This window comes from Colias philodice, chromosome 2 (genome assembly GCF_061535455.1).
Source record: "Colias philodice isolate Cphi_HAF_F1 chromosome 2, ilColPhil1 Martin Lab GWU primary, whole genome shotgun sequence".
In the NCBI taxonomy this organism is placed as follows: Eukaryota; Metazoa; Arthropoda; class Insecta; order Lepidoptera; family Pieridae; genus Colias; species Colias philodice.
In genome coordinates, this window is record NC_143087.1 from 27,638 (window position 1) to 54,552 (window position 26,915).

The following is a 26,915-nucleotide window of genomic DNA, read 5'->3' on the forward strand; positions in this document are numbered from 1 at the left end:
GCAAAATGTATAAAATTATACAGAGTCGGTAGCCACAAGATGCCTTGTGTGGTCGACCCTCGACTCGTGAATTTTGACTGACTTTACTACAAGTTTCATCAGCTGCTCCCAATATGGAGCAATAGGGTCGGCATGAACATCGAGCCCAGAAAGGCCAGGGCTCATGTAGCTAATAATTTTATCTGTAATTAGCTCGGGAGTCGTGACCACACTTGAAAGTACTTTTATTATGAAAGGACGTTCATTTTAGACATCGACAATAAACAGCAATGTTTTTAATATTTTAAATACATGTACCTACAGTATAAACCTTTCGATCTACACATGAAATGAGATCCCAAAACCAAGGACGCATGTTATCTTTCGATCTTATCAAAAATATAATACTAGCGGTCCGCCCCGGCTTCGCCCGTGGTACATAATATTTACGTTTTCTTTACATAAGAACCATCCTCGTACTTCAAGGAATATAATAAAAAAAGAATTATCGAAATCGGATCAGCCGTTCTCGAGTTATGCGCTTACCAACACATTTTGCGATTCATTTTTAGGGTTCCGTAGCCAAAATGGCAAAAACGGAACCCTTATAGTTTCGTCATGTCCGTCTGTCCGTCTGTCCGTCTGTCCGTCTGTCACAGCCGATTTACTCGGAAACTATAAGTACTACAGTGATGAAATTTGATGGGAATATGTGTTGTATGAACCGCTACAAAAATATGACACTAAATAGTAAAAAAAAGAATTGGGGGTGGGGCCCCCCATACATGTAACTGAGGGATGAAATTTTTTTTTTCGATGTACATACCCGTGTGGGGTATCAATGGAAAGGTCTTTTAAAATGATATAAAGTTTTCTAAAAAACATTTTTCTTAAAGTGAACGGTTTTTGAGATATCAGCTCTCAAAGTCGTAAAAAGTATGTCCCCCCCCCTCTATTTTTATAACTACGGGGTATAAAATTCTAAAAAAAATAGAGGTGATGCATGCTAATTAACTCTTTCAACGATTTTTGGTTTGATCAAAGTATCTCTTATAGTTTTTGAGATAGGTTGATTTAACTGTAATTTATTATATTTGCTGCTACGGAACCCTTTGTGCGCGAGCCCGACTCGCACTTGGCCGGTTTTATTATATATAAAGAAGATTAGCTTAACAAATTAAAACATCGAATAGGGAAACACTACAGATGCTGCGTTTAATATCCGAGCCTGGTAATTAAATAAATAGTGTCATCGCGTTAATTACCAACGTTAATAGAAACTGGAAAGCTGCGCTTTCATCGATGAATCAAGCACGGCGAAGCATTTCGAGTGCACTATTTACGGGCAACGAGGCGCTGTGTTCACTGTTCGACGGACGGCTCAGTTTGGAGCCGCCGCGGCGCGCGACTCGCGACCCGTCCCCAAGAGAGCGCACGGAGTCACGACTCGGCCTGCGCGCGCCCGCCACAGGCCACATCAAACGGATCGCCCGCGCCGATACGCAGCTTTTTGCGAGTATCGCACTCACACAAACAATTTCGCGGTGAATCATGTAATTGGTTGTTATCATCAGATGAGTTTATATAAGTATTGTAGTCTAAGTTTCGTACAATACTTCCATCCCATCTAAAATAGCTCATCCACTCATGTCACTATTTAAAAGGTGAGGTTAAAAGGTTGAACTCACCTCATATTCTGATTTAACACGCTGTCTGCTGCTGTCATCTGAAACAAAATAATAATCAATTAGTGAAATTCAAAATTATATATGAATTCTTACATGCAGTTTCACTTACTACTGACTGAAATTGTAAGAATATTGTGGAAAATGTTTATAATATCAAGCAAAATTATTAAAAAGGAAATTAGTAATCGTTTATTTTAGCGCTTATCATGACAAAACCTAAACTCGTTCAGCTGATCACAACTTCGTACCAGCCCCCACAATATCCGGGTGATAAGTAAAACTCACGTTTTCAACTCAATTTTGTTTTATTGTATGCGTGAAGTATGGTAATTAGCATTAACTTGTTGTGTTAAAACTATTAAACAAATGTATTCTATTACCTTTTTATCTAAATATCTAGACTAGATTCAACATTGCGGATACATAGAAGGCTCAATTGTCTAGTTTTCTTTACTTTCGAGCAGAGCTGTTACGAACAATCAGATATTCATATTTCACGCAAATTTCACCAGATCTATTCTATTGTTAGTTGCTCAACATGTGGAGCCAGTTGTTCCCGCAATCTGGCAGTCGGTTCCAGTCTAGTAACTGTTAAGTTTAGTGACTGGCAGGAGCTGCTGCGCCATTGCCCGGGGTCGTCGCCCTCCTCACATCTAAATCATGTCTCGATGTAGATATCGTTAACAATGGGTAAGAATTGTTCTAATTCCTGCCTTTGGCAAATGGACGATTTCACAAGAAATATAATCTAAACTAAAATCCAAATCTTTCCTCTAGTTAACTAAGGCTTTTGACGATATTAACACAGTAACAAATATTAGCACGACAGGACCGATCCTTGAGCATCTCGCCGATAAGAATTTTCTAACAACGCAATAATATTTGTCAATGGCCTGCATTTATTTGTAAATGCATTCGCGGAACCGCAAGCTGTCGCACAAAGATTTGTTTAGCAGTGACAGTGTTTGCTGAGGGCGTTCACCCGCTGCTGTAACGTTACGTGTGTATTATAATATGTGGCGCACTATTATGGCAATTTCGGCGCAGTTACCGTACATATACGGTTACGGGAACACGTCACTGAGTACTGATCGAGAATCTTCATCGATTTTGATGTCGTGGGTAGTCGAAATAAAGTCAAGATTATGAATTTTATTTTTTTGGCTGTTACCTATAGATGGAACTTGCTATAACATATTTTATGCTAATTTCAATAATTATACCATAAACTTGGCTCGAGCCTTGAACGTTGCATGACACGGTTATCCTTCACGCTTCTAATTTATTTTCAAGGCGTTTTTAATGTAAAAGGTATTCTCATCAAAAACCTATTTATAGGTAATGACTCAAAAAAACAAAATGAACATAAAAAGTGTTACTAATAAGGGAGATGCTAACAAAAACACTAACGCTGATTACAGGCGCTCGATCAAAGTTTACATGGAGACGCGCTTAGCGACGCTGCACTGCACAAACAGCAGAAAGACTTCTTATCTGAACTATTATAGTTAAAAAGACTCTCAGAAATAACTAATATAACTCCATAATTTAATGTAAATTTTATGGGTATAAATATAAATTGATAATATTATGTAAATAATAAATGACAATTTCGTCGAAGTTCGCCTACAGAGTTCCAAAAAAGGCGCACCCACGGTTTAGGTTTTTGTATGTATGTATTTATCGCGATGCCGCCTCTGCCGAGCTGGTGTCAGGTTCCCCGACTGCAGGCCTGCTGGCAGCGCACGGCCGGTGGGCGGCGTGCACATTCGCTTATCATTCTATGTGAATAATGACATTGTAAATTTGTTTTCGACGCATTGCTGTTTCGAGATCGTTCTTTATTAATCTATATTCTTATATATAAAATTCTCGTGTCACAATGTTAGTCTGCATACTCCTCCGAAACGGGTGGACCGATTCTCATGAAATTTTCTGTGCATATCGGGTAAGTCTGAGAATCGGCCAACATCTATTTTTCATATGTACCACGGGCGAAGCCGGGGCGGGCCGCTAGTATAGGTATACGTAAAAGTATATCGGCTCAAAACATATGTATTCAAAAAATAATATCTTCCTTAATAATATTTTGACGAAATAAACTAGTGTATTAGCCGATCTGAATCAGAGAGTGGTGCATGTTTGTAGTTGTGCGATGTGTGATGTGTCACGAGTCGCAACAGACAAACAGACGAGCCGTGCGCCGCGCTCGGCCGCGTCTGACCGACAAACGAGACTAATATCACAGCTAATATTATTACAAGATTAAACTGCTCTCTCGCGATAACTGATAACGAAACTGTAACACCCAAATAAATTTCATTTTATGGGTTATGCGTTTCGCTGTAATTTTGCAAATAAAGAATTTATTTGTTGCATGTTTGATATGTAATAGAAATTATACCCACTGTAATTAATCGAAATTACTTTACACGATATTCGAACGCAACGCATAACTTAATAATATGATCATATTTTGAAACAGTAAAGTGGAAACAACGTGTAGTAGTAGGTATAGCACAGTTTACAAAATAAACAAGGTCTCGAACCCAAAGGTTTACACTAGTACAGGTTTACGAGAGAGCAGCCGAGCTATTGTTTTGTGCACGACCGGTATTTCAGCCACGTGACCCGCCTCTGGAATGTTTCATAGTGCTACAAATTTTCCGAGAGAACGTGTGCAAAATCTGCTTTCATATAAATTCTTGCTGAACTTTCCATGAAATCGTGAATTTTTTCTCAAAGTGCTCGTCTCCTCTTTTTCTGTTTAAAACACAGCTCAAATATGTGCCGCAGTAAGATTCACTGTAAACAATAATAATTAGGCCACGAAGACGTAACTAGGTTTCGATGAGTACGGGGATTAACAAAAAAAACAGTAATTTCGTCAGATGACCCAGTTGGCTGATAGCGATAAGATAAGCTGTATCGTCACTGGGACGCGGGCGCAAGGGCGCAGACCTTGGCGGTGTGGCGGCGTTCGCGATCGATGCGCCGCCCTAGCGCGGGGCAAACAGAGCCGTCAGCACGTTCGACGCTCATATTCAACTTATACACGGCTAACGGCCCATCTCGCTCGCTGTTAAGTGAAGTCACATCGCTTCCAAAATTCGGTCCACTTCATTCACAGAGAAAATTATGGACGTCAATACGATCATAACCATAAATTCTGTAATTTCCCTTTAATAAGCGAGCGACGCGACGAGATGATAATTTCCCGCGTGGAGGCTGGCACCGGCGGCACTGGGGCAGAAGCTCGAAAGTTAATTGTACCGGGCGATATGGGGCGAGGGCTTTCTCCAGCACGCCTGCGGGGAAACCGCTCGCAGTAATTACTGCATTACGGCAGCCGTGCTGACTGCTGACTTCTGACAAACACGGAACCTGCTCACTAATTATTACAAATTAAATTATCCAAGAGTTATATACTGCACTTTGAATCTAATCCGATTGGCTTGTACTAAATTATTAGATTACGGAGCTGTTTGAAATACAGCTTGTTTCTGTAATGCACAATATATGTAACAAAATTCATTACGAGGCTCAAAAGCCCATAGTGATTCGAATCTTAATAGCATCCGCGCGTATTTCTTACTGTGCAATTTCTGATCATTTTATAACGCACATTATAAAAAGAAGTAAACATCGAACAAAGGCTTCCCATGGAGTAATAAGACGTGTCGTAACTCAATATTAGATGCATAGCAATCGAGTTCCGGATGTGCTATCGCAATCGCATCGCTCACAAACGAAACCGTAATAACATTGCCAAATAAACTCAATGTTAGAAAGTCGCCGTAAATCACATCCACGATCGGCAGGAGTACGCTTATACAATTTCACCCATTACGGGCTACGGTCAAACGACCGTAACTAGCAGTTGGAGATAGCCCCAAACAGATCGGCTCGAACAATGCCACAAAAAATTGCACGTAATTTGGTTACTGTTCCACCGCACAACTTTCTGTTACACCACGCCTCAACCTGAACAAAAACTGTAAACATATTCAACTATACTCAATTGATGCATAAGTTTGTGTTAACTTGGTGTAAGTAAATAAATTTCCGTCTGTGGTCACATTCGAAATAATGAGTCAAACAAGTAAAGATGATTATAATTAAAGTATGTTTATTGAATGATAGCACTTTAAATAATCATGTGTAACAAAATCTCGTTTATAAACAAAAACATTCAACGCTCGTCCTTGTATCACCTTATCTAATATGTATTTCTTAACTAATTATATACCTTATACAGTGATGCTCACGCGTGGAACATTCCCAGTGGTGATAGTGTGTGATAAAGCGAATATCGACGTTATCGGGTAGATGAACCTCGCGCCTCGCGCCTCGCGCCTCCGGGACAGACCACACAATGGTACTCACTTCGAGTTATTTGCATCGTATCGAAATAAATTTTAGAGACATCGACCCATATTTGCCATTAATAGAAGCAATATACGACATTGCGAGGTTTCTCGGGTTTTATGTGTATAGATTGTAATATGCGAGACTCAATTTCTATATGTATTAAGTTTTTAACAGCAGTTGGATTGTGAGAATATAAGCAGATGATGGGATGTAAACTTTCAACAGTTTCAATTTGTTTTGTTAAACGATAATACACATCGCATAAAAACATTATTTTTAGTCGTCGGTCAATATCAATTTTCAGTGAAGCTTAATATGTATGTTTACTCGACTACATTGCAGGAAAGCAAGTTGCCGGGTAGCGTCATTGCAAGTTGCCGGGTAGCGTCATTGCAAGTTATGTTTTTAAGATGTTCGCACGTCATCCGCGATATAAAACTTTAATGATGCCGGTAAGTCATAATAGAGAAAATAAATGAAATGCGGTGGCGTGGTCGGGCGAGGGCCACGGTCTCTTGTCATTCATTGCAGTCATTATGGTACGGGAGCTATTAACGTTAAAAAAAAAGTCATTTTAGTATAGTTGGTTTTTTGATATACTGTTCCTCTTGCTATTTCGGTTAGAGTTCGGGCTGTCTGGCTGGTCGCAGTGGTTGCGTTTTTTAGTGCGCATCTTATCTGCACAGGATAATTTCCTTAATTTTAAGTCATTTTTTAACGCGTAATTTTTAATATTTTGCCTTTAGATAGATCCATCAGACATAATTTTTTTATTGCAAGACGTTTTTTTCGTTGTTAAATAGGTGCCAGACGCAATTTTTTATTTCGTTTTTATAAAAAATTCAAATTATTTTAGAATGTCTGTAAATTTCATATTATGTTCTTCAAACATAATATAATCTAAAATTAATTAGCCAGACGCTAATTCGATTGTTAAGTATTAAATATGTACAAATAAAAACGTAGTGAAAGTAGGTAAGTATAACAATTTGGTGATTGTGTATATGGAGAGATAGTTTAAAGTGCAAGAGAGATAGAAAGGGTCGGCCGCGAAAATTAAATAACAATAAAAAATAACTTTTTTTTTCGAAAATATACGATGCATAGAAATTGAATTGTTCCTACTCTAGGATTTCCTGTGTTGTGGGAACAAGTACCTTTCATTGGTACATTTTATTCCTTAGGCTAAAAAATAAACTATTAGGGTACATCAACAATCTTCTATACAAAACAATTTTTTTTATAACTAACTAGCGACCCGCCTGGCCCTGGCTTCGCACGGGTGCAATGCTGATACTAAATACACTACAGAAAAACTGTGAACGTTGAATATAAAAACATAGCGGCCCGCTCCGGCTTCGCACGGGTATAAAATATATAGCCGGGCGGACGGCCGGTACCGCCGCAAACGCTACGTCCCGCAATTTTTAAATCTGTAATATCTTCGAAAATATTCACTTAAATCATACGGTGTAAAGGGCCATATAGATCTATATTAAATGAACAATGTATTCAAGGTCTTTAATTGGTTAAGGATTAATGCTGTACCTATTGGTTAAAATCGCTTCGAAAATTAGCCATTATTATTTGTCGTAAAAAGTAAATGACAAAAAAAAGTTATTGTGGGTTATCCATAAGAGATAGACATATACCATCACGGACTTTTCTGTAGACCTTTTCAATGTGTTCTATTATAGTTAGTACATTATTTTGATAAAACTCGTAGGGTTCAGCCTGCGTTTGCACTGTATGTGGAAAAAATGTAATTATTTACGACATCACATTAGAAACCTCAAAAATAACAGTACTTTTCCACTATTTAATGGGTGTTATTATACATATAAACCTTCCTCTTGAATCACTCTATCTATTAAAAAAACCGCATCAAAATCCGTTGCGTAGTTTCAAAGATTTAAAGGGACATAGGGACAGAGAAAGCGACTTTGTTTTATACCATGTAGTGATAATGATAACAATATTAATTCATTAATCTTAATATATATACATAAATCTCGTGTCATAATGTTTGTCCTCAATGGACTCCTAAACCACTTAACCGATTATAATAAAATTCGCACACCATGTGCAGTTCGATCCAACTTGAGAGATAGGATAGTTTAAACATGTAGGTACCACGGGCGAAGCCGGGGCGGACCGCTAGTATACTAGCTATATAAATTCATGCTAACTACTTTAGTTAAATTCAATACAAACTTAAACATGCGAGTGTGTACTGTGTGTGTGTTCACGTGTGTGTGTCTTGTGTGGTGTGGTGTGTGTGTGTTGTGTGTGTGTATGTGTGTACATCATTATTGAAACTAATTTTCTAGTTGTTTACAGATGATGGAATATTGGAAAACAATAACAATTCCTTAGACGATAACATAAATAATTCTGACAGTGTGAGGGAAGATGATGATGATTATGAAGATGGCTTTTTAAATTTAACAATGTAATTGTTTAACCTTCATTGATATAGATTTTATTCTATTTTCAATGTATGGTAACTTTAATATTTTATTTTTCACTGTTATGTTTTTTTTTTTTCATTTTAGCTTTTATTTATAAGAACAAGTGTAAATAATATTGTATTCTTGCAATTATTTCCTGTCGCATAATTAAAATACACTAGCTGATGAGCTGCATGCTTCATTACTTTTTTTTATTTATACACATTATTTAATACTTAACAATCGAATTAGCGTCTGGCTAATTAATTTTAGATTATATTATGTTTGAAGAACATAATATGAAATTTACAGACATTCTAAAATAATTTGAATTTTTTATAAAAACGAAATAAAAAATTGCGTCTGGCACCTATTTAACAACGAAAAAAACGTCTTGCAATAAAAAAACTATGTCTGATGGATCTATCTAAAGGCAAAATATTAAAAATTACGCGTTAAAAAATGACTTAAAATTCAGGAAATTATCCTGTACAGATAAGATGCGCACTACTAAACGCAACCACTGCGACCAGCCAGACAGCCCGGACTCTAACCGAAATAGCAAGAGGAACAGTATATCAAAGAACCAACTATACTAAAATTCTCACTTGTCAACGTCGGTAGCTCCTATACGATTAATTGCTAATGAGGTAATTCCAAAAAGGGTTTATAACAAAATGAATTATTTTTTTATAATTAATATACACTACAATATTTGGACAGTGATTTATATGTGTGCCCTTCAAAGATAATGGTCTAATAATCTACTGGTAAAAAACTTTCAAAATCGAATGTATTCATTAACAATAACAAATTCAACAAAAGATCCTAACTTCCACTGTAAAATGTGTAAACATCACAATTAGAAATTAAATTGTAGATGGAAACTTAGCTTTTGTTTTTATTTTCACTAATATTCAATAATTTAGATTTGTCTTTATTTGTTTGCTTCAGAACATAACGCGTCAGGACACTCAGGAGTGTGTCGAACAGCGGCTCATTTGTATTTCGATTAATGATTAATAAGCAAAAGAATTTTTATGAACCGATAAGCTGGCTTAGAAAAGATTATTGCTATTTTCGGCCATGTTTGGTGTAATATTATTATTGAATATACGCGGAAACAAAGCGATGATAAAAACGATAAGCTCTATATGAAAGTTTAGATAGCAATTGAAGTATAATGGTGTAATTAAGTATCAACTTATACCTAGTCCGCAAATTAAGACATCTACTTAAAACTAATCAAAGCGAAGTTATTTTATGTTATAACTAGGAAGATAATATTATGATGTTTAAATGATAGAAATTAACGTAACAGTTAATATTTTTTAACTGCAAAATTAGATGTCGCAAACTTTTACTCCGAAAGGTACATTAGACCTACTGCTGTGTATCACGACATTTACGAATACTGTCACGTTTTGGCGAAGCAATTTTTGAATTATCTGTCGTTACAGTTTACGCTGGAAATAGAGTCGAGAGTCGCGTGGCCGGCGGCTGTCCGCCGCTGACCGCCGCTGACCTGCAAGCGCACTTTACCTCGGTAATTATTCCTCGCGTGTATTTTCGATTTTATAGCCACAAATAGCTCCACTTTATCAGATGCATTAGAAATTGATTTTCTTTAAAAAAATTCCATATAAATGACGCAATGCATCGACATGCCGCATGCGTGTCACATGAACCCGAACTAATGTAAGGTTGCATAATTATAACGTAGTTACGACTCATTACTTTCGTAGTCGTCGTTATACATACGTATAAATCTTGCACTTGAATTATAATTCTTATCTTATATATAAAATTCTCGTGTCACAATGTTAGTCTGCATACTCCTCCGAAACGGGTGGACCGATTCTCATGAAATTTTCTGTGCATATCGGGTAAGTCTGAGAATCGGCCAACATCTATTTTTCATATGTACCACGGGCGAAGCCGGGGCGGGCCGCTAGTAATATATAAAATTCTCGTGACACAATGTTAGTCTGCATACTCCTCCGAAACGGGTGGACCGATTCTCATGAAATTTTCTGTGCATATCGGGTAAGTCTGAGAATCGGCCAACATCTATTTTTCATATGTACCACGGGTGAAGCCGGGGCGGACCGCTAGTATAACTTATAACATGCGGGTTTTCCTTCTAAATAGATTATTCTGCTCTAAGAACGAGCATTGTTTTCAAATTTCAAAACCGATGTTGGGATGTTAGGCCCTGGAGAAGTCTATCGTTTTTCAGAAAATAGTTCGACTGGCTCCTTGTCGGTGCCCGGTATACCGCTTGCGAATGTGTAATGTAGCCGGTAGGGGCAGGCGGCGAAGGGCCACGAAGCGGAACGCGCCCGTGGGACTTCCCACGGGTGCTCCTTTTGTTTACAGCTTTACTCATCTCATTATCATAAATATACCCTACTTCATTTATCTATCTAAATTACAACACTGACATTTTTCAATTAATTAAATGTATTCCCGACGTGTATCATTTATATTCCTTCGATAGTGTTACCGGTCGTTAAATCCCGCCATTAATCACCCGCGTGTTAGCACAAATGAAGAGCAGAGAAAGATTCGCGAAAGCTGGAAAGTGTTGCATTTACATACGTAAGAAGTCGACAAATTAGTGAAACTGTTTTTCGAAGAGCATCTCTCCTCGGCACACTCCGTGTATAACGGTGAAAATCGACACGGAATTAATGCTTTACTACTGTTACCTTATTTTATGACCAGTGTTCAGTTTTGTTAAAGTAAAAGTCACAGTGAGTTACGGTTGAATTTTGTTAAGTTATTTTAGAATATATTTGAAACGCGTTAGTATAAATGTTCGCAAACTGGAGAACGAACGCCTTCCAATTCTGGCTAATCATTTCTAATCTCACGTTCCAGTTTTAAGAATAAATGATGAGGTTCGGCGCGACGCGGACACAATAGGTGCGATCGATGGAGCCGTAGATACAAATGAGCGTTCGCAGCTCGGACCGCTCGCGCGCGGACCGTGGGAACGGCGCGCGCGTGTGCGTGCTGCCCGCCCGTGCGCACACGGCGTCCGCGCGCATGCGTACGCCTGCCGTGCAGCGCCTCGCAAACATTGTTATTATACTGATGTCATTTGTTGGTGTTGATAAAACAAACATCACAAAGTTACATAAACAAGTTAAAAAAATCAAATTTTATCAATTGATAAAATATGCAATAATTTTTAGTTTTCAGATTGCAATTGTAGTCAATCGATTTTTTACTCAATTCTTTTATTTTGGATAAGCCGATGTTTCAGATGAATTACAAAAAGACATTGACGCGGCGAGCAATTACCTACGGGCTACGGTTGATTTGGTTCACACTTCACCGTAACATTCTCTGACGCTTGGCAAGTTGGCCCATTCAATATGAACATGCCTCCAGCCTCGTTACAAACGAAGTAATCGCTTTACTTTTGTAACGTTCGTACGTATTTGCATTAATTAGAATTGCACTATAAATCGTATAATCTGAAACCTTTCGCTGCTTCAGTAACCAACAGGTATTTAAGAAAAAGTCTGCAATGATTTCTTAATGAACTTGCAATGAACATAATATTACCTTCATGTAATTAACTAATTAATTACTGTCAACGGACGCAATGAGCAATCAGTAACCACTGCATCAATTAACCAGCGTACGATTCTACGGTAAATTAACAATTTTAACAGTATTTCGTGGATTTTTAAACCATTATAGCACTAGGTTATTAGAGCGTCGTAAAAAACCTTGATGTGCCAGCGAGTGAACGAGACAAAACGACTACGAAACACGATATCATTAAATCAAATTAAGCACAGCACTAATGCGTAATTTCATGAAGAAGAAATTTGTTGTTCCTATAACGTTTTGGGCACTAAATTGTGCTAACGAACGTTATTTTTATAATACATATTTAACAAAAAACTAGAGCACGTTATGCTAAGTAGGTATAGTAAATTGGGAATAAAGTTATTGCATATAAGTAACACAGGAGTCAAGTAAATCCCATGGTTCTCAGCGCGAGGCGTGACATTGACATTGTGTTGGCGGACGGCGGACGCGTCACACCGCGTAAGCACGTCCGCGACGCACCACGCGTAACAATTACGCGACACTATTCCGCACACGCCTCGCCGGGGACACGCGGACATTCTTATGCAATTTCCTCCGATCGCGCAACGGCCCCTAATCGACGCTGTTACATAAAACATGCGGGAAGTGGGAACATTCATGTTGCATACTGGTTTCAACGGTTCATATTATGCATCACACGAATCCTTATGTTATTTGAATAATTCTTAGCATTGAATAATATATATGAAATGAGGATCGAATCCGAAAATTCCAGGTTCAAAACTTCAGTATCATTCAGATAACGGGGTTATATCGTTTGTAGGGTACATAAAACGTTTATGGCCGTTTGCCCAGATGTAGGTAAGTACCCGTTTTCACAAAATTAAAATTCACCGATTATCGCTGGATACTATCACCAAACTTAATTAACGAGTATGATAATGATCGCCATGTAGCGGCTCCACTTCTCGCTCGTGAAGGGCCCGCGACGGGGCCGCGGCCGGTGTGCTCGGTAGAAAGTAGCAAGTGGAACGAAACACCTACTAATTGGGACTCGGGCCGATAACAAATTGCCAAGAGACGCAACTCAAAATGACGAATGGAAGAAATTTAGTAAGGGTTCGTAGACACCCGCGAGACGTTTTAGATAACCAGTATTTAGACCTCCAAGTTTGACACGGGAAGACTCCACGGGAAGACCTGGTGACGCTTCTTCACTTTTTGAAAAATTATTGTTATTAATAAAAACAACACGAAATATTAAAAGTCGATGTGATTGTGGTCAGTGAAAAAAAAATAGTTTTAAAATTAAGTATTTCAATAAGTTCTGCGACACACAGATGCACAGCAAGCTAATTCACTTTATTGCAAACAGAAAGTTTCCAATGTTTGTCAGTGTTGCGATCACTCGCTGTCCACTTATCTCCTATATCATGATAGATGGGTTTTGACTTTACGAATCTCGTCACTTCAGTGTTTTGTTATTTTATATTACCATATGTATACAATAATGTATCACTATCTGTGCACTCCTGTTGGTCTTAGCGTGATGATATATGGCCTATAGACTTCCTCGATAAATGGGCTATCTAACAACGAATTTTTTTTTAGCGGACTAGTATTTTATGAGATTAGCGCGTTCAAAGAAACAAACAAACTCTTCATTATTAAAGATTTATAATATTAGAAGCATTATAATATTAGTAAAGATAGTCTAGTCATTAAATACAAATCTCGACAAGAAACAACCGGAACCTTATCAACTGGTTAATTGTAGGTCAAATTAAATAATTAGTAAAACACTAGGTAGGTACATAATGTGAACTTCAAATGTGAATCTAATTGACGAATATTCCAATCTATACTAATATTATAAAGAGGAAAAGTTTGTAAGTATGTATGTATGTATGTATGTATGTATGTATGGTTTTCACGCATAAACTACTGGACCGATTTCAAAAATTCTTTCACCATTAGAAAGCTGCATCTTTACTGAACAACATAGGCTATATTGCATTTTCAAAAAAATTAGAGATCCTTACCAAAAATGCAATAATGTAACCCAAGGTGTAAAAAAATCCTCAATAAAACTTCTGTCATCGCGTGCGCTGCGGAATCTATTGAAGATAGAACAAAAAAATGTTCTACGGTATTATAGAATGGATCAATATCTACAAGAAAGTCCGCGATACCATATGTCCATCTTCAGTAGTTATGTTACTACAACAACTTTTTTACGTTTTCAAAGTAAATAGAAGTGCCGACAGTAATCAAACCATGTTATCCATACACATATATTAATCCTTATCCCATTAAATGATGTTTTATTATAGACTGTTTCAATACCAGCAAAATACTTTTTAAATGAAAAGAATTGGATATTCCATTCAAAAGATATAACGAATTTTTAAAAGTGTCAATCTACAGAAAATAGTAGGTATACTGTTCGAGCAGGCCGTAGTGCGGGGGTCACGGAGGAATTCTACCAATATGCGTCTTGACGGAACACAGTGGGGTTTTGGACGGTAGGAATCCGATATAACCCACAGCCCCTCCCCGGAGGCCGTGGGTATCTATGAAAGATTTCCCCACTAAAACAAAAAAAAAGGCCGTAGTGCGGGACGGGGTAAAGGTGATTTTCATGTGATTAAAAATTAAACCTATAGTCCGACCTATAGTAGACTTTTCACTGTAACGATATCGCTATCTATGCGGGTGAAACCGCAGGGCATTGCTAGTATATTATAAAGTAGTGGTTACGCGAAGGGGATTATCGGCGTTGCGTCACCGTCGTCGCTCGTCACTCGCTGTGACAAAAAGTGACATTGATAGCGATTTGAACTTGGGTGGACGACTCAAGCCGCTGCACCGCGGGGACGGCCTTCAGCTAGCTGGTAAGCACTGAACGGTTGGATGATATCGAAGCTGCAGAAACACCTGGCTAATTAAGACTGTTTTTATTGTTTGTATTTGTATCAAATATTCTAGTACAAAATCTTAGTTGGTAACAAAACGAGCCCTGACGCAACTCCGCCGCGGGACGTGTGGCTCGGCATTGACGGCTTAATGGACCGCCCAAATTCAGCTTCACTGACGAATGACGAGACACGAGTGAAAACGTTGATTTCCATTCCATTAAAGACAGTGACGAACGTTACGTTTACTGTGAACGAAAACATGAATGTTATATAATAGACTAGCGACCCGCCCCGGCTTCGCACGGGTGCAATGCTGATACTAAATACACTTCAGAAAAACTGTGAACGTTGTATATAAAAACATAACGGCCCGCTCCGGCTTCGCACGGGTATAAAATATTATATAGCCGGGCGGCCGGCCGGTACCGCCGCAAACGCCTCGTCCCGCAATTTTTAAATCTGTAATATCATCGAAAATATTCACTTAAATCATACGGTGTAAAGGGCCACATAGATCTATATTAAATGAACAATGTATTCAAGGTATTTAATTGGTTAAGGATTAATGCTGTATTGGTTAAAATCGCTTCGAAAATTAGCCATTATTTGTCGTAAAAAGTAAATGACAAAAAAAAGTTATTGTGGGTTATCCATAAGAGATAGACATATACCATCGCGGACTTTTCTGTAGACCTTGTCAATGTGTATAATACTTAGTACATTATTTTGATAAAACTCGTAGGGTTCAGCCTGCGTTTGCAATGTAAGCGGAAAAAATGTAATTTTTTACGACATCACATTAGAAACCTCAAAAATAACAGTACTTATCCACTATTTAATGGATGTTATTATATATATAAACCTTCCTCTTGAATCACTCTATCTATTAAAAAAAACCGCATCAAAATCCGTTGCGTAGTTTCAAAGATTTAAGCGTACAAAGGGACATAGGGACATAGGGACAGAGAAAGCGACTTTGTTTTTACCCGACTACGGCAAAGCAAAAGGAGGGTTATGATTTTGACAGGCTATGTATGTATGTATGTATGTATGTATATATGTATGTATGTATGTATGTATGTTCATCTGTTCCCTCGTAACTTCTAAACTACTTATCAGAATTCGACAAATGACATATCATTAGAAGCGTCTTAATTGTCCGCTGGTTATAGGCTATATGGGGTTTCACAAAATCTAATGTGGCGCCCTCTAGCGGACAAAACATACAGAGTAAAAAAATAAAGTTAAGATAAATATGCCGTGTTTGGTATCATTTGAAAGCTTTTTACTTGCACATTTTGAATATATATATATTACTAGCATTTGCTTGTGACTTTACCTGTATTCATGGGCTGATTGCATATAATTCACATCTTTTCGTTCATAGCTTCTTTATTAGTTCATCAATTTAACTTTTGTAAATATTATGCGCCAAAAATACACTTTAACACCAAAATAGTACAAATAATAAAAAGTAAAACAACTAAAACCCAACTACGACAAAACACGACGCTGAAAAAGTATAAAACAAGATTTTCAGAATTCCACTATGTAGAGATAAATTTTCATGTTTGGAAAGGCGTAGTCACACGTTACATATATCTACCGTAGCACTTTGACAACGTGTGACTACGCCTTTCCAAACATGAAAATTTATCTCTACATAGTGGAATTCTGAAAATCTTGTTTTATACTTTTTCAGCGTCGTTTTTTGTCGTAGTTGGGTTTTAGTTGTTTTACTTTTTATTATATACTATGTAGTGACTAGAGTAGATAATTTTTGAAACAAAAAAATCGCAGTCGGATGAAACCCATTAGAAAAGGAGGGGAATATGATAAAAATGTAAGGAAAAATAAATTACGGTCAATCCGAGTTCGGGAAGCGGGAGGGGGGAGCTTTTAAGAGAAAAAAATGGTTTCTCTCGATTTCCGACAAAACTACAAGTCCTATAGAAAAAAGTTCAATGGCAAAGTTGTAGGTAATTAAAAGTTCTACAACTTTTGTATTCACAATTTTTTCACTTAACCTCAAAATTTAGGTGAAAAATTCAAAAAACCAAGTTTTTGGTCTTTTATTTTTATCTACTTCAAAATTTATTTTTTTTCTACGAAATTTGGTGGAAACTTACTTTATTATGTCCCAAATACACTTTAATTTATTTGATTGAAAATATTTATTTTTTCGCCTTATTTTGAATTAATACCAAAAAAACAACCTAATTTTCAATCGAAAAGTCACCCGTCAAAATATCAGCTTTTTTCAAAAACTTGGGGTGCCTTTTATTCATTGAAATCTCTACTTTCATATGGTGTAAAAAAAATAAACACCACCATAGTAAATGTTCTCAGGAAATGCATACAAACAGTGTGAAAATTAGCTTTTACTAAATCAGGCACACTCTAATAACAGTCACCAGAATAACTAACAGAATAACTAAAAAACTAGAATAACAGACACCCCAGTCTAATAACCACCATTATCTATGAAAACATATAAAGTAGAAATTTTAAATGCATGTCCAAGTTAGGATTTATGATGATTTTTTTTAAAGTATCTGATTTCGTTGACTCATTTTTCGAAATATGCCTAGACGACCGCGTGACATTTGAACCTTAAATTTATGGAAATTTGTAACGAAATAGGTACAACGATGCAGTTCTAATCCGAATTTGGCGCACTTCCACCGTCCTCGCCTGCCAATTTTCCTTATGTGGGGCAGTCTCAGCCTACTGCAGCAATATGAGTCACACATGTTTGGGGTGCAACGAACGTAAGGCGATTATGGAATTCAAATTAATTGCGCACACTGTTTACTTTAAATTTACTGAGTATTCTATCACTCTAATGAGTATTTGCATTTATGCTTAGGTATGCTAAAAAGTAGTATGCTATAAAGTTCTTAACTTCATATCGGTCGCAATTATTTAGTTAAGGCCATATTATGATTTATGAACCTATGTGGTATTATCCACGGACAGTCATGAGCGGTAGGAGCTTGGAGTGTCAAATGTCGCCGCCCACGGGCCGCCGGCGCAGTGCGCAGTGAGTCGCGGCAAGGTCGCTCCTACGCCCCAGTTCGGAGAAAGGAAGGCATGCGTGCCACTGAATCACGCTTCAGCCCGTGCAGTGACGCGTGCCGATGTCGCAACAGTAACACATTTCGGATTCTTTTCAAAATTTAAAGAGCACAGAACTGTACGGACCTTTAATAAAAACATACTCAAAAGTTGAATAGACGTCAAAGTCAGAAAAGACATTGAAGCTAATGACCATGAACTCATTTCATGACGTAAGCGATTTGTTTTACTTAGTAAGTATATGTGGAACATAACAATATACTTACTAAATATAATCACGTAAAGACAAATGACATGTTTTGTGTAATTCACGACAAACTGCAATAACTGGGGAGTGAAATAAGGCACGCTCGTATTTCTGCAAACGTCGCAACCTAGTTTGCGCGAATCGATAAAACGAGCGAGTCTCGGATAACCCACCACCGACCACTCGCCACGCTCTGGGAGACCTTCGGGAATAGCCGCGTCCAGACCGGCTGAGCGCGGCTCGCGAGCCGCGCTCAGACTTCCTGCTCGCGAGCCGTGGCACCAGAGCTATTTGTGAAAAGTTCCGAGCCGCGCTCGCGAGCCAAGGTGAGCCGGTTTGAGCATTCAGTTTATCTCCGTATAACGATGGAAAACCACGTCTTATTAGCTGCTGCGGCGCTTGTGTTGTCTGGATATATTAAAAAAAAAAGAAAAAAGCAACAAATAATCTGGATTAAAAAATTGTACCAAAACCGAAATTTTTATTTAAATGATCTGGATCTTTCGAATCCCATAACATTTTGAAGCTTCCGTAAAGTTGTACTAAGCGAATACTGTCTTCTTTATCCATTTTTTATTCTGGCTCGCGAGCGTCGTTAAGTCCGACCACACCGGGCGAGCAGCTCAGACTGAGCCGCCTTTGAGCATCGCCAAAAACCGACAACGCATGGCTCGGGGCTGAGCGGCGCTCGGCCGAGCCAACGTGCGCCCGAGGAAGACCGAGCGCCGTCCACACCGGCCGAACTATTGGCTCGCGAGCGGGACTCGCGAGCCGCGCTCGGTCGGTCTGGACGCGGCTAATGAAGCATACAACACAACATCCTCGGCAAATGTTTAACAAATGTTACAAATGCAGGTTTCGAAGACAGCTTGGCCTATTCATCACGACACTGATTCAAGCGTGTGAAGTGAAATGAGCAAATAATATAAAGTAATAGAAAGGTGACACTTTCGCATAGTATATTAGTATGTATAATATGTCGTATGACCTAACCCGATACCCTCGAGTATCGTGAACAATACCTACGATTGCACCTAAATAATGTATAATGAACGCAATGAGCTGGGGATTATATAATGTATTGTCTTACAACATTTTATCGACCTGCGGAAGCAACTGCATATTAATTTATTGAAAGTTTACATATTTTAATATTAAGTAATTAACATTCTGTCAAAAGTTCTGTTATCAATACAAGGCTGCCTATTGACCTCACGTTTATAATAGGATTTATGGATTTACTTTTGACGTCGAATCAATTCATAAGGGTGCTTTTCCACCATTAATGTGCGGGGATGTGAAGCGAGGAATGTGTTTCTAAATAGCCAATCATATAGCTTCATTTAGTTTGAAGTTTGAAGCGTTACGATTGATTTACTTATTTACAAACTCACAACACTTACAATTCCTCGCTACACATACTCCCTCAAGACAAATTAATTGAATATTAGAAATTTAGAAACACATTCGAATATTAGGTAATTATTCAACATAAAAAACTTCTTTGTAGAGAATTGATGCTTATCAGCAATACTTGATAATAAATTATTATCTTATAGTACATACACACTCGCTTATCGACCATCTTTTATTAATTAACTATTAAGAATATTATAATTTGTATATATAACTACGAAATTAATTAACAAAACCACACATAAACAAATAATAAATTAAATTCAACAATTTAAATTAATTATAAACATTAAATTGTACTGTAACGTAATGACCACGGTAATTAACTATATCGGTCGTCTAGCAGGGATACCGGATCCCCAAACTCCCTGACGATCGTTTCGTCCCATCACAATCGAGCTGACCATCCGTCCGTCCGTACAATACTCAAAACGAAAGCATAACAAACACGCTTGTCAATTACAAGTGACGGCAGTTCCGGGCTCGTTATTATAATAATCAACAAATATTTATGTTGCACAAGCACCACAAGCGGCTCCGAGGCCGGGAACGTGTTGCGCGTTTCCCAACAGCGCAGCGCACCTCACCGGCCATGTGCAGGCATTGCTCGGAGTGCGTACAGCTTGGCCCAAACACGTAGCAAGAGGTGACATCGACGACATACATTTCGGCACCTAAAACTTCCTTTAATTCGAAAGATAAACCATAACTTCAAGTCCGGGACATAAAGAAAAGTGCTTACACAGATAACGTATTTGCGTACCTACATCGAGATTGCAATATCACTGCACCTCGATAAGATAACCGGATTTAAGTTTTCTAAAAATATACAAAATAACGTTTCATCATGTTTTTATTGTTATTCGAGTGTTGAAAATTTTAAAGTTGGCCCTACATTTCACAACGATAGGTAATACGAATTATTTTTCCCGGAAAACAAAAAAAGACTCGTCAATAATTATTATTTGAATATGTATAATAACATCCAGCCTCCACGTCAAAGATCAATTTTATAACCGACTAGCTGCTCCACGCGGTTTCACCCCCGTGGCTCCACTCCTGTTAGTCGTAGCGTTATGATACATATATACCCTATAACCTTCCTCGATAAATGGGCTATCTAACACCGAAAGAATTTTTCAAATCGGACCAGTAGTTTCCGAGATTAGCGCGTTCAAACAAACAAACAAACAAACTCTTCAGCTTTATAATATTAGTATAGATATTACTTAGCTCAATTATTAAGAAATTAAAAATAGCACGTTATGTAAATAACACATTAAATGCCTTTAGAGTTTAGAGGACAGGTATTATAGATACCTGCGCAGGGTCGACGACAAATTACAATATAATAGCTATCACAAAGGTCGCCTCTTATCTGATAGCAGAGTTGCCGATACCACGTCATTCGGCTGATAAGCTGCCGATTAACACTCGAGATATCGCCATACACTTTATTGATTCTAGACTTCTGTGAAAAAGTTATGATTTTTGGTCATCAAATCATAACACTACAAACAGATACGAAGGTATACTGTTTACCGTGCCATTACAGACCTACCTATAAATGCTACAGAAATGAGTTGTTAATTGGATAAGACAGACTTGAGGAAAACTTTAATTACTAGAATAATTAATGTAAAAGTAATGAAAGTATTAATAAAAAAATGGAACACGTCATGTTCAAGTTCAGTGATAAAAAAAGATACTCGGACGTCGAGAAGCACGAGGTTATCGCGACACCGACGCAATCATGAGCAAATTTTTATTTTTAATTTTTACATAAAACGATAAAAATGATGTTACTACATATATGCATTATTTTTCTCTGTACCTACTTTTATAAAGTTGGAAAGAAGCAAAGGCCGAATACGTGATATTTTAATCCCAAGAAAATCATTTCTTGTCTTTGAAAATAATTTCCTTGTTTATTTAAATAATTAATTTAGGAAGGTACTTTATTTAAAAGGCTTCCACATTCCACGAGCCCAACATTAAGTTAAATTTTCAAATAAATTAGAAAAACTTTTAAAAAAACATTGATACCGCTATTAGATATACAAAAAACTTGATTTTATAACGAGTTAATACCAATTTGTGTGGTGATAAAAGATCGTTAACATTCGGGTTGTCCGTTGGGGGTGACGTCACAAGAGGGCCGAGGCGGAGGCGCGGGCGGCGGGACGCGGGGCGCGGGGGGTATCGATCCCGCGACCTTGACTCGTGAGGCCTGCCCATTGCCCCGGGATGCGGAATGGAACCGCAAGCCCCACGTGCCCCACGTCTCAGTAACTTATGCGGTACAAACTACAAAGGAAACAACAGTTGGAATTTTGTAGCATACGTATACTAATTTTATAATTACTTTACAAAACAGGTAGATTACATTACATCAAGAACATAGCAAAAACTGTGAAAGGACTTAGTAAATAGATACTAGATACTATTGTATGTACCTACATATTATGATATATTTCGTTTATATGTAGAAAAGTATATATTATGCTCTACAAAAGAGATTATATTTAAGGAACAAAATATATTTGTAGTGCATTCTAAACCATTGCTCACGAAGAGAAATATTAAGTTCAGCAAACAGATTGCGAGCAGCATGCGGGACAATGAGCTAAACAAAAGGCAGGGAAACAATGGCAGCCTTCGGGCTCTCGCGCGCTTCTTCTGAATCATTTGAGGCTCTGCGCTCGCTTGTTCCTGCGCATCCCACGTTTCACGCAATAAGTTAAATCAAATAAAACTCAATTTAACAACGTAAGTAATTAAATATGATATAAATTTAAATCATACTCTATTAATATGTAAGAAAAACATATTCCGCAGAAGTTTTACTGCCACTACCTGTCGTATGCATCGACACTGGCCCTTCCGGGAAGCGCACAGGTAGCCATTCAAAGCACATCCAATGTGACCAGAGCCGAGATTTGAAAAACACACAAAAAATATTCCCACCCCTATTGTTGACTCGGAACTCTTTATTGTGAGCTGTGTGAATCACATTTTTTCTTAGCAAATAGATCGCATTAAAAGGAATCTTATGTAAATTAATTCCAATCCCAAGCATAAAGAAACCGCTGGAATATATTTATGAGGATGACATTAATTATATTATGAACTGGATCGGTGTAATTTATAGTTAAGTTTTAATCGGCATGAAAAGTATAGTTTAAAGTAATGAAACTCGCGTTATTTTTAGCAAACAATGCGTCCGTTATCGAGGAAGCTAAAGAAATCCAGCGTATTGATACACTAGCTGCTCCGCGCGGTTTCACCCCCGTGGCTCCACTCCTGTTGGTCGTAGCGTGATGATAAATAGCCTATAACCTTCCTCGATAAATGGGCTATCTAACAGCGAAAGAATTTTTCAAATCGGACCAGTAGTTCCCGAGATTAGAGCGTTCAAACAAACAAACAAACAAACTCTTCAGCTTTATAATATTAGTATAGATTCGTTCCGGGGACGCTTCTCACGACGCGCTTGCGCAGAGAAACCGAGATGACAGAACAATAACGCGCGTAAGGCGCAGTGCGCACTCGCCCGCGCCTTGCCTGCCCTCTACGTTCGACATATTATAATTTATATTTAACTAGCGACCCGCCCCGGCTTCGCACGGGTGCAATGCTGATAATAAATACACTACAGAAAAACTGTGAACGTTTAATATATAAAAACATAGCGGCCCGCTCCGGCTTCGCACGGGTATAAAATAGATAGCCGGGCGGCTAGCCGGTACCGCCGCAAACGCTACGTCCCGCAATTTTTAAATCTGTAATATCTTCGAATATATTCACGGTTGAAAGGGCCATATAGATCTATATTAAATGAACAATGTATTCGAGGTATTTAATTGGTTAAGGATTAATGCTATATTGGTTAAAATCGCATCGAAAATTAGCCATTATTTGTCGTAAAAAGTAAATGACAAAAAAAAGTTATTGTGGGTTATCCATAAGAGATAGACATATACCATCGCGGACTTTTCTGTAGACCTTTTCAATGTGTATAATATTTAGTACATTATTTTCATAAAACTCGTAGGGTTCAGCCTGCGTTTGCAATGTAAGCGGAAAAAATGTAATTTTTTACGACATCACATTAGAAACCTCAAAAATAACAGTACTTCTCCACTATTTGATGGATGCTATTATACATATAAACCTTCCTCTTGAATCACTCTATCCATTAAAAAAAACCGCATCAAAATCCGTTGCGTAGTTTCAAAGATTTAAGCGTACAAAGGGACATAGGGACATAGGGACAGGGAAAGCGACTTTGTTTTATACTATGTAGTGATTCATGTACATACCTATATTACATGAATGTAATATGAATAAAACTTCAGAAAATCAACGTATCTCACCTAGAAACTTATGTGAGTAAATCCCATATTTTTGTAATAATATGGATTAGTCATCCAACAAGAATAAGGAATACATATTATTATATACATATATATACCATCCAGTCTCAAATTAAATAGCTTTTGATAATTTAGTATTGTAACAGGAGTTATGATTCGACGATGTGTTCAGCGCCTAACGCGTTCTCGCAATTAATTATGAGATGGAAAATAAACTACATATTACATTATGCATCCGTTAAGAAGTTGCATGCTCGCGAGAATCTTACATTTATACATATAGTTACTTCGCTACACATCCACATTTTATATTTAAATGCTTTTCTCTATTGTTCAATTTTTAAAACTCCCCTACATCGTAGAAGCTATGGTAGAACCACAGACATGTATCAAGATAGACTAAGCGAGTGTATGTACTTCCCGTGTCCAAACTAAGATTATGAAACTTACTTGACGCTGGCCTACACTCAGTCCGCGCTTGCAGTTCGCCAAGGAAAGACGTGAAGCTGAATAAAGTAAAATGCCGAATTACGCCGTTATAAACTGTGGAAACTCCACAGCTGTGAGTGGCCGAGTTAGCAGAGATGTTTCCTTCCACCGGTAAGTAATTTTCTAATCAGAATATGCACTATTTATTTTAAAATCAAATAAAGAATATCTGTGGAAAACGATCGTGACAAACACGGATACCAAATCATACGAAATGATTCGGAATATGCTCGTCCGACCAATTGGCTATTAATGCCGGGGTCCCTCAGGGATCAGTTCTCTCCGCAACACTATTCCTGCTACACATTAACGATCTGCTGAAACCCGGTATCTATGGGTACGCAGACGATAGCACCGTTGTGGAGAGATACGCATCCAGCGCGCGAGCCAGTACGGCACAAATCCAGTCTCTGCGGGAGGCGATGGTCGAACGCATGAACTTGTCCTTACAGGCAGTCTCCGAATGGGGCGAGGCCAATCTGGTCAAGTTCAATGCGACCAAGACCCAGGCGTGTCTATTCACCGCTAAACGGAGTCCATTCAACTTAACTCCGTCCTTCCAAAGTGTATCCGTACCGATAACTGACCACCTCGAGCTTCTTGGTATCACCTTAACGCCTACTCTCAACTTTGGTTCATACATTGAATCAAAAGCCCAAGTAGCCTCAAAAAAGCTTGGTATACTGGCAAAGGTGAGGCAGTATTTCAGCCCGGGACAGTTGCTCAACCTCTATCAAGCACAGGTCCGTTCGTGCATGGAATACTGCTCTCACCTCTGGGATGGATCTGCCAAATACCAGCTGGAGACACTTGAGGCGATAGAGAGGCGTGCCAAGAGGCTAATAAACGACGATGAGCTAGTAGGCAAAAAACTCCAGAGCCTCGCCCACCGTCGCAGAGTGGCAAGTTTATCGGTTTTTTACCGGATACACTTTGGAGAGTGCGCTGCGGAATTGCACGACCTAATTCCGCCATCCCCATTTTTCCATCGTTCGTCGAGGCGCACAGATTCTAGGCATCGCCACATGGTTGACGTTCCATTTACCCGGACAAAGCGGTTCGGATCGTCATTCTTTATTCGAACCGCTAGGGACTGGAACATGCTTCCTGAATCTGTGTTCCCCGACGAGTACAATTTGGAGGTCTTCAAGAGGAGAGTGAACAGGTACATTTTAGGGAAGCGCGCTCCATCTTAGGCCACATCTCAGCTTACCATCAGGCGAGATTGTGGCCAAGCGCTCCCCTATTGTACAATAAAAAAAAAAAAAAAAAAAAAAAGGAATACATTGCGGCTTTTACTTGGCACGGTAAAGATCGAGTCGTATGATAACAAGCAATGAATAGCGTCTTCTCATTTTTCTGTTCTCATTTTTCTGTCCAATTTTGTGGTTAGTGATGTTCATTTGATGCAACAGTTCTCGATTCTAATCGATTTTATAATCGAACAGAAAAATGATAATTTGAAGGAGCAATTTTTCAGAAAAAAAAGGCATAGATTTTTTTTGTCATTTAATACGACTTGACCTAGAACTTTTAAGTATTTTAATACAAAGGTACTAAAAATAAATATTATGACATGGACGCCATTAGTTAAAGTGTCATCTTGGGAGTTTTTTAAGAAAACTCCTTATTGCTTAGACTATGTTTGTTTTTTCAGTTTTCCAAGTAACCCGAACATAAAAGAAAAATGGATTGATGCAACGGGACATAAAGATTGATTGATTGACAGTTTCATTACTTTCTTTCGATGGCCTCTCTAGTACGTAGTACACGGTAACTCAATGGGCATATGTAAGAAAAAGCTAAAACACATTAGTTTACTTGTTAGAATATTAAAAGGTTTATAAATTTATTTTATCATTCCTCTGTCTATGGTAATTATCATTTTTCTGTCTTGAATCGATTTAGTAATCGATTACGATTCATTTATTTAATTACCTCTTAGACATAGATCTAGTTTGATCTGATTTCTTTCGATTTACTTCGATGGGATAGGACGATACTAGAATCGCCGCGCGAGTGGCGTCCTAATCGATTTAGCGTAAAATGAAATTACCATCACTAAAAAGCGCTCGTGACGTCATAACGCGTCAAGGTCAGTACAAAAAATATGACACGCTTGGTTTTCATACAGATCGCGGTACTTGCGTAGTCTATCTATGTCTGTGGGTAGAACGCTCCAATTAATAAAATTAAACCAATATCACACCCCGGACACTCCTTAAAAAATTATCGTTTTGACAGTCACACTGTAGAGACTGCAAATGTGTGTGTTAACGCTTTATGGTTGTCACATTTTTGACTAGCGTAAAAAAATTCGCGTTTTTCTGATG

The 26,915-nt window shown here is 38.1% G+C and overlaps 1 protein-coding gene across 1 annotated transcript in view; it reads right to left on the reverse strand.

The window, feature by feature from the left end:
- spir (spire type actin nucleation factor) overlaps window positions 1-26,915 on the reverse strand; it is a 57,957-nt gene that overhangs the window by 27,500 nt on the left and 3,542 nt on the right. Inside the window, exon 2 of the mRNA XM_089700829.1 lies at window positions 1,668-1,705. Within this exon, the coding sequence (XP_089556955.1) occupies window positions 1,668-1,705 (38 nt within the window). The remainder of the gene's footprint in view (window positions 1-1,667; window positions 1,706-26,915) is intronic.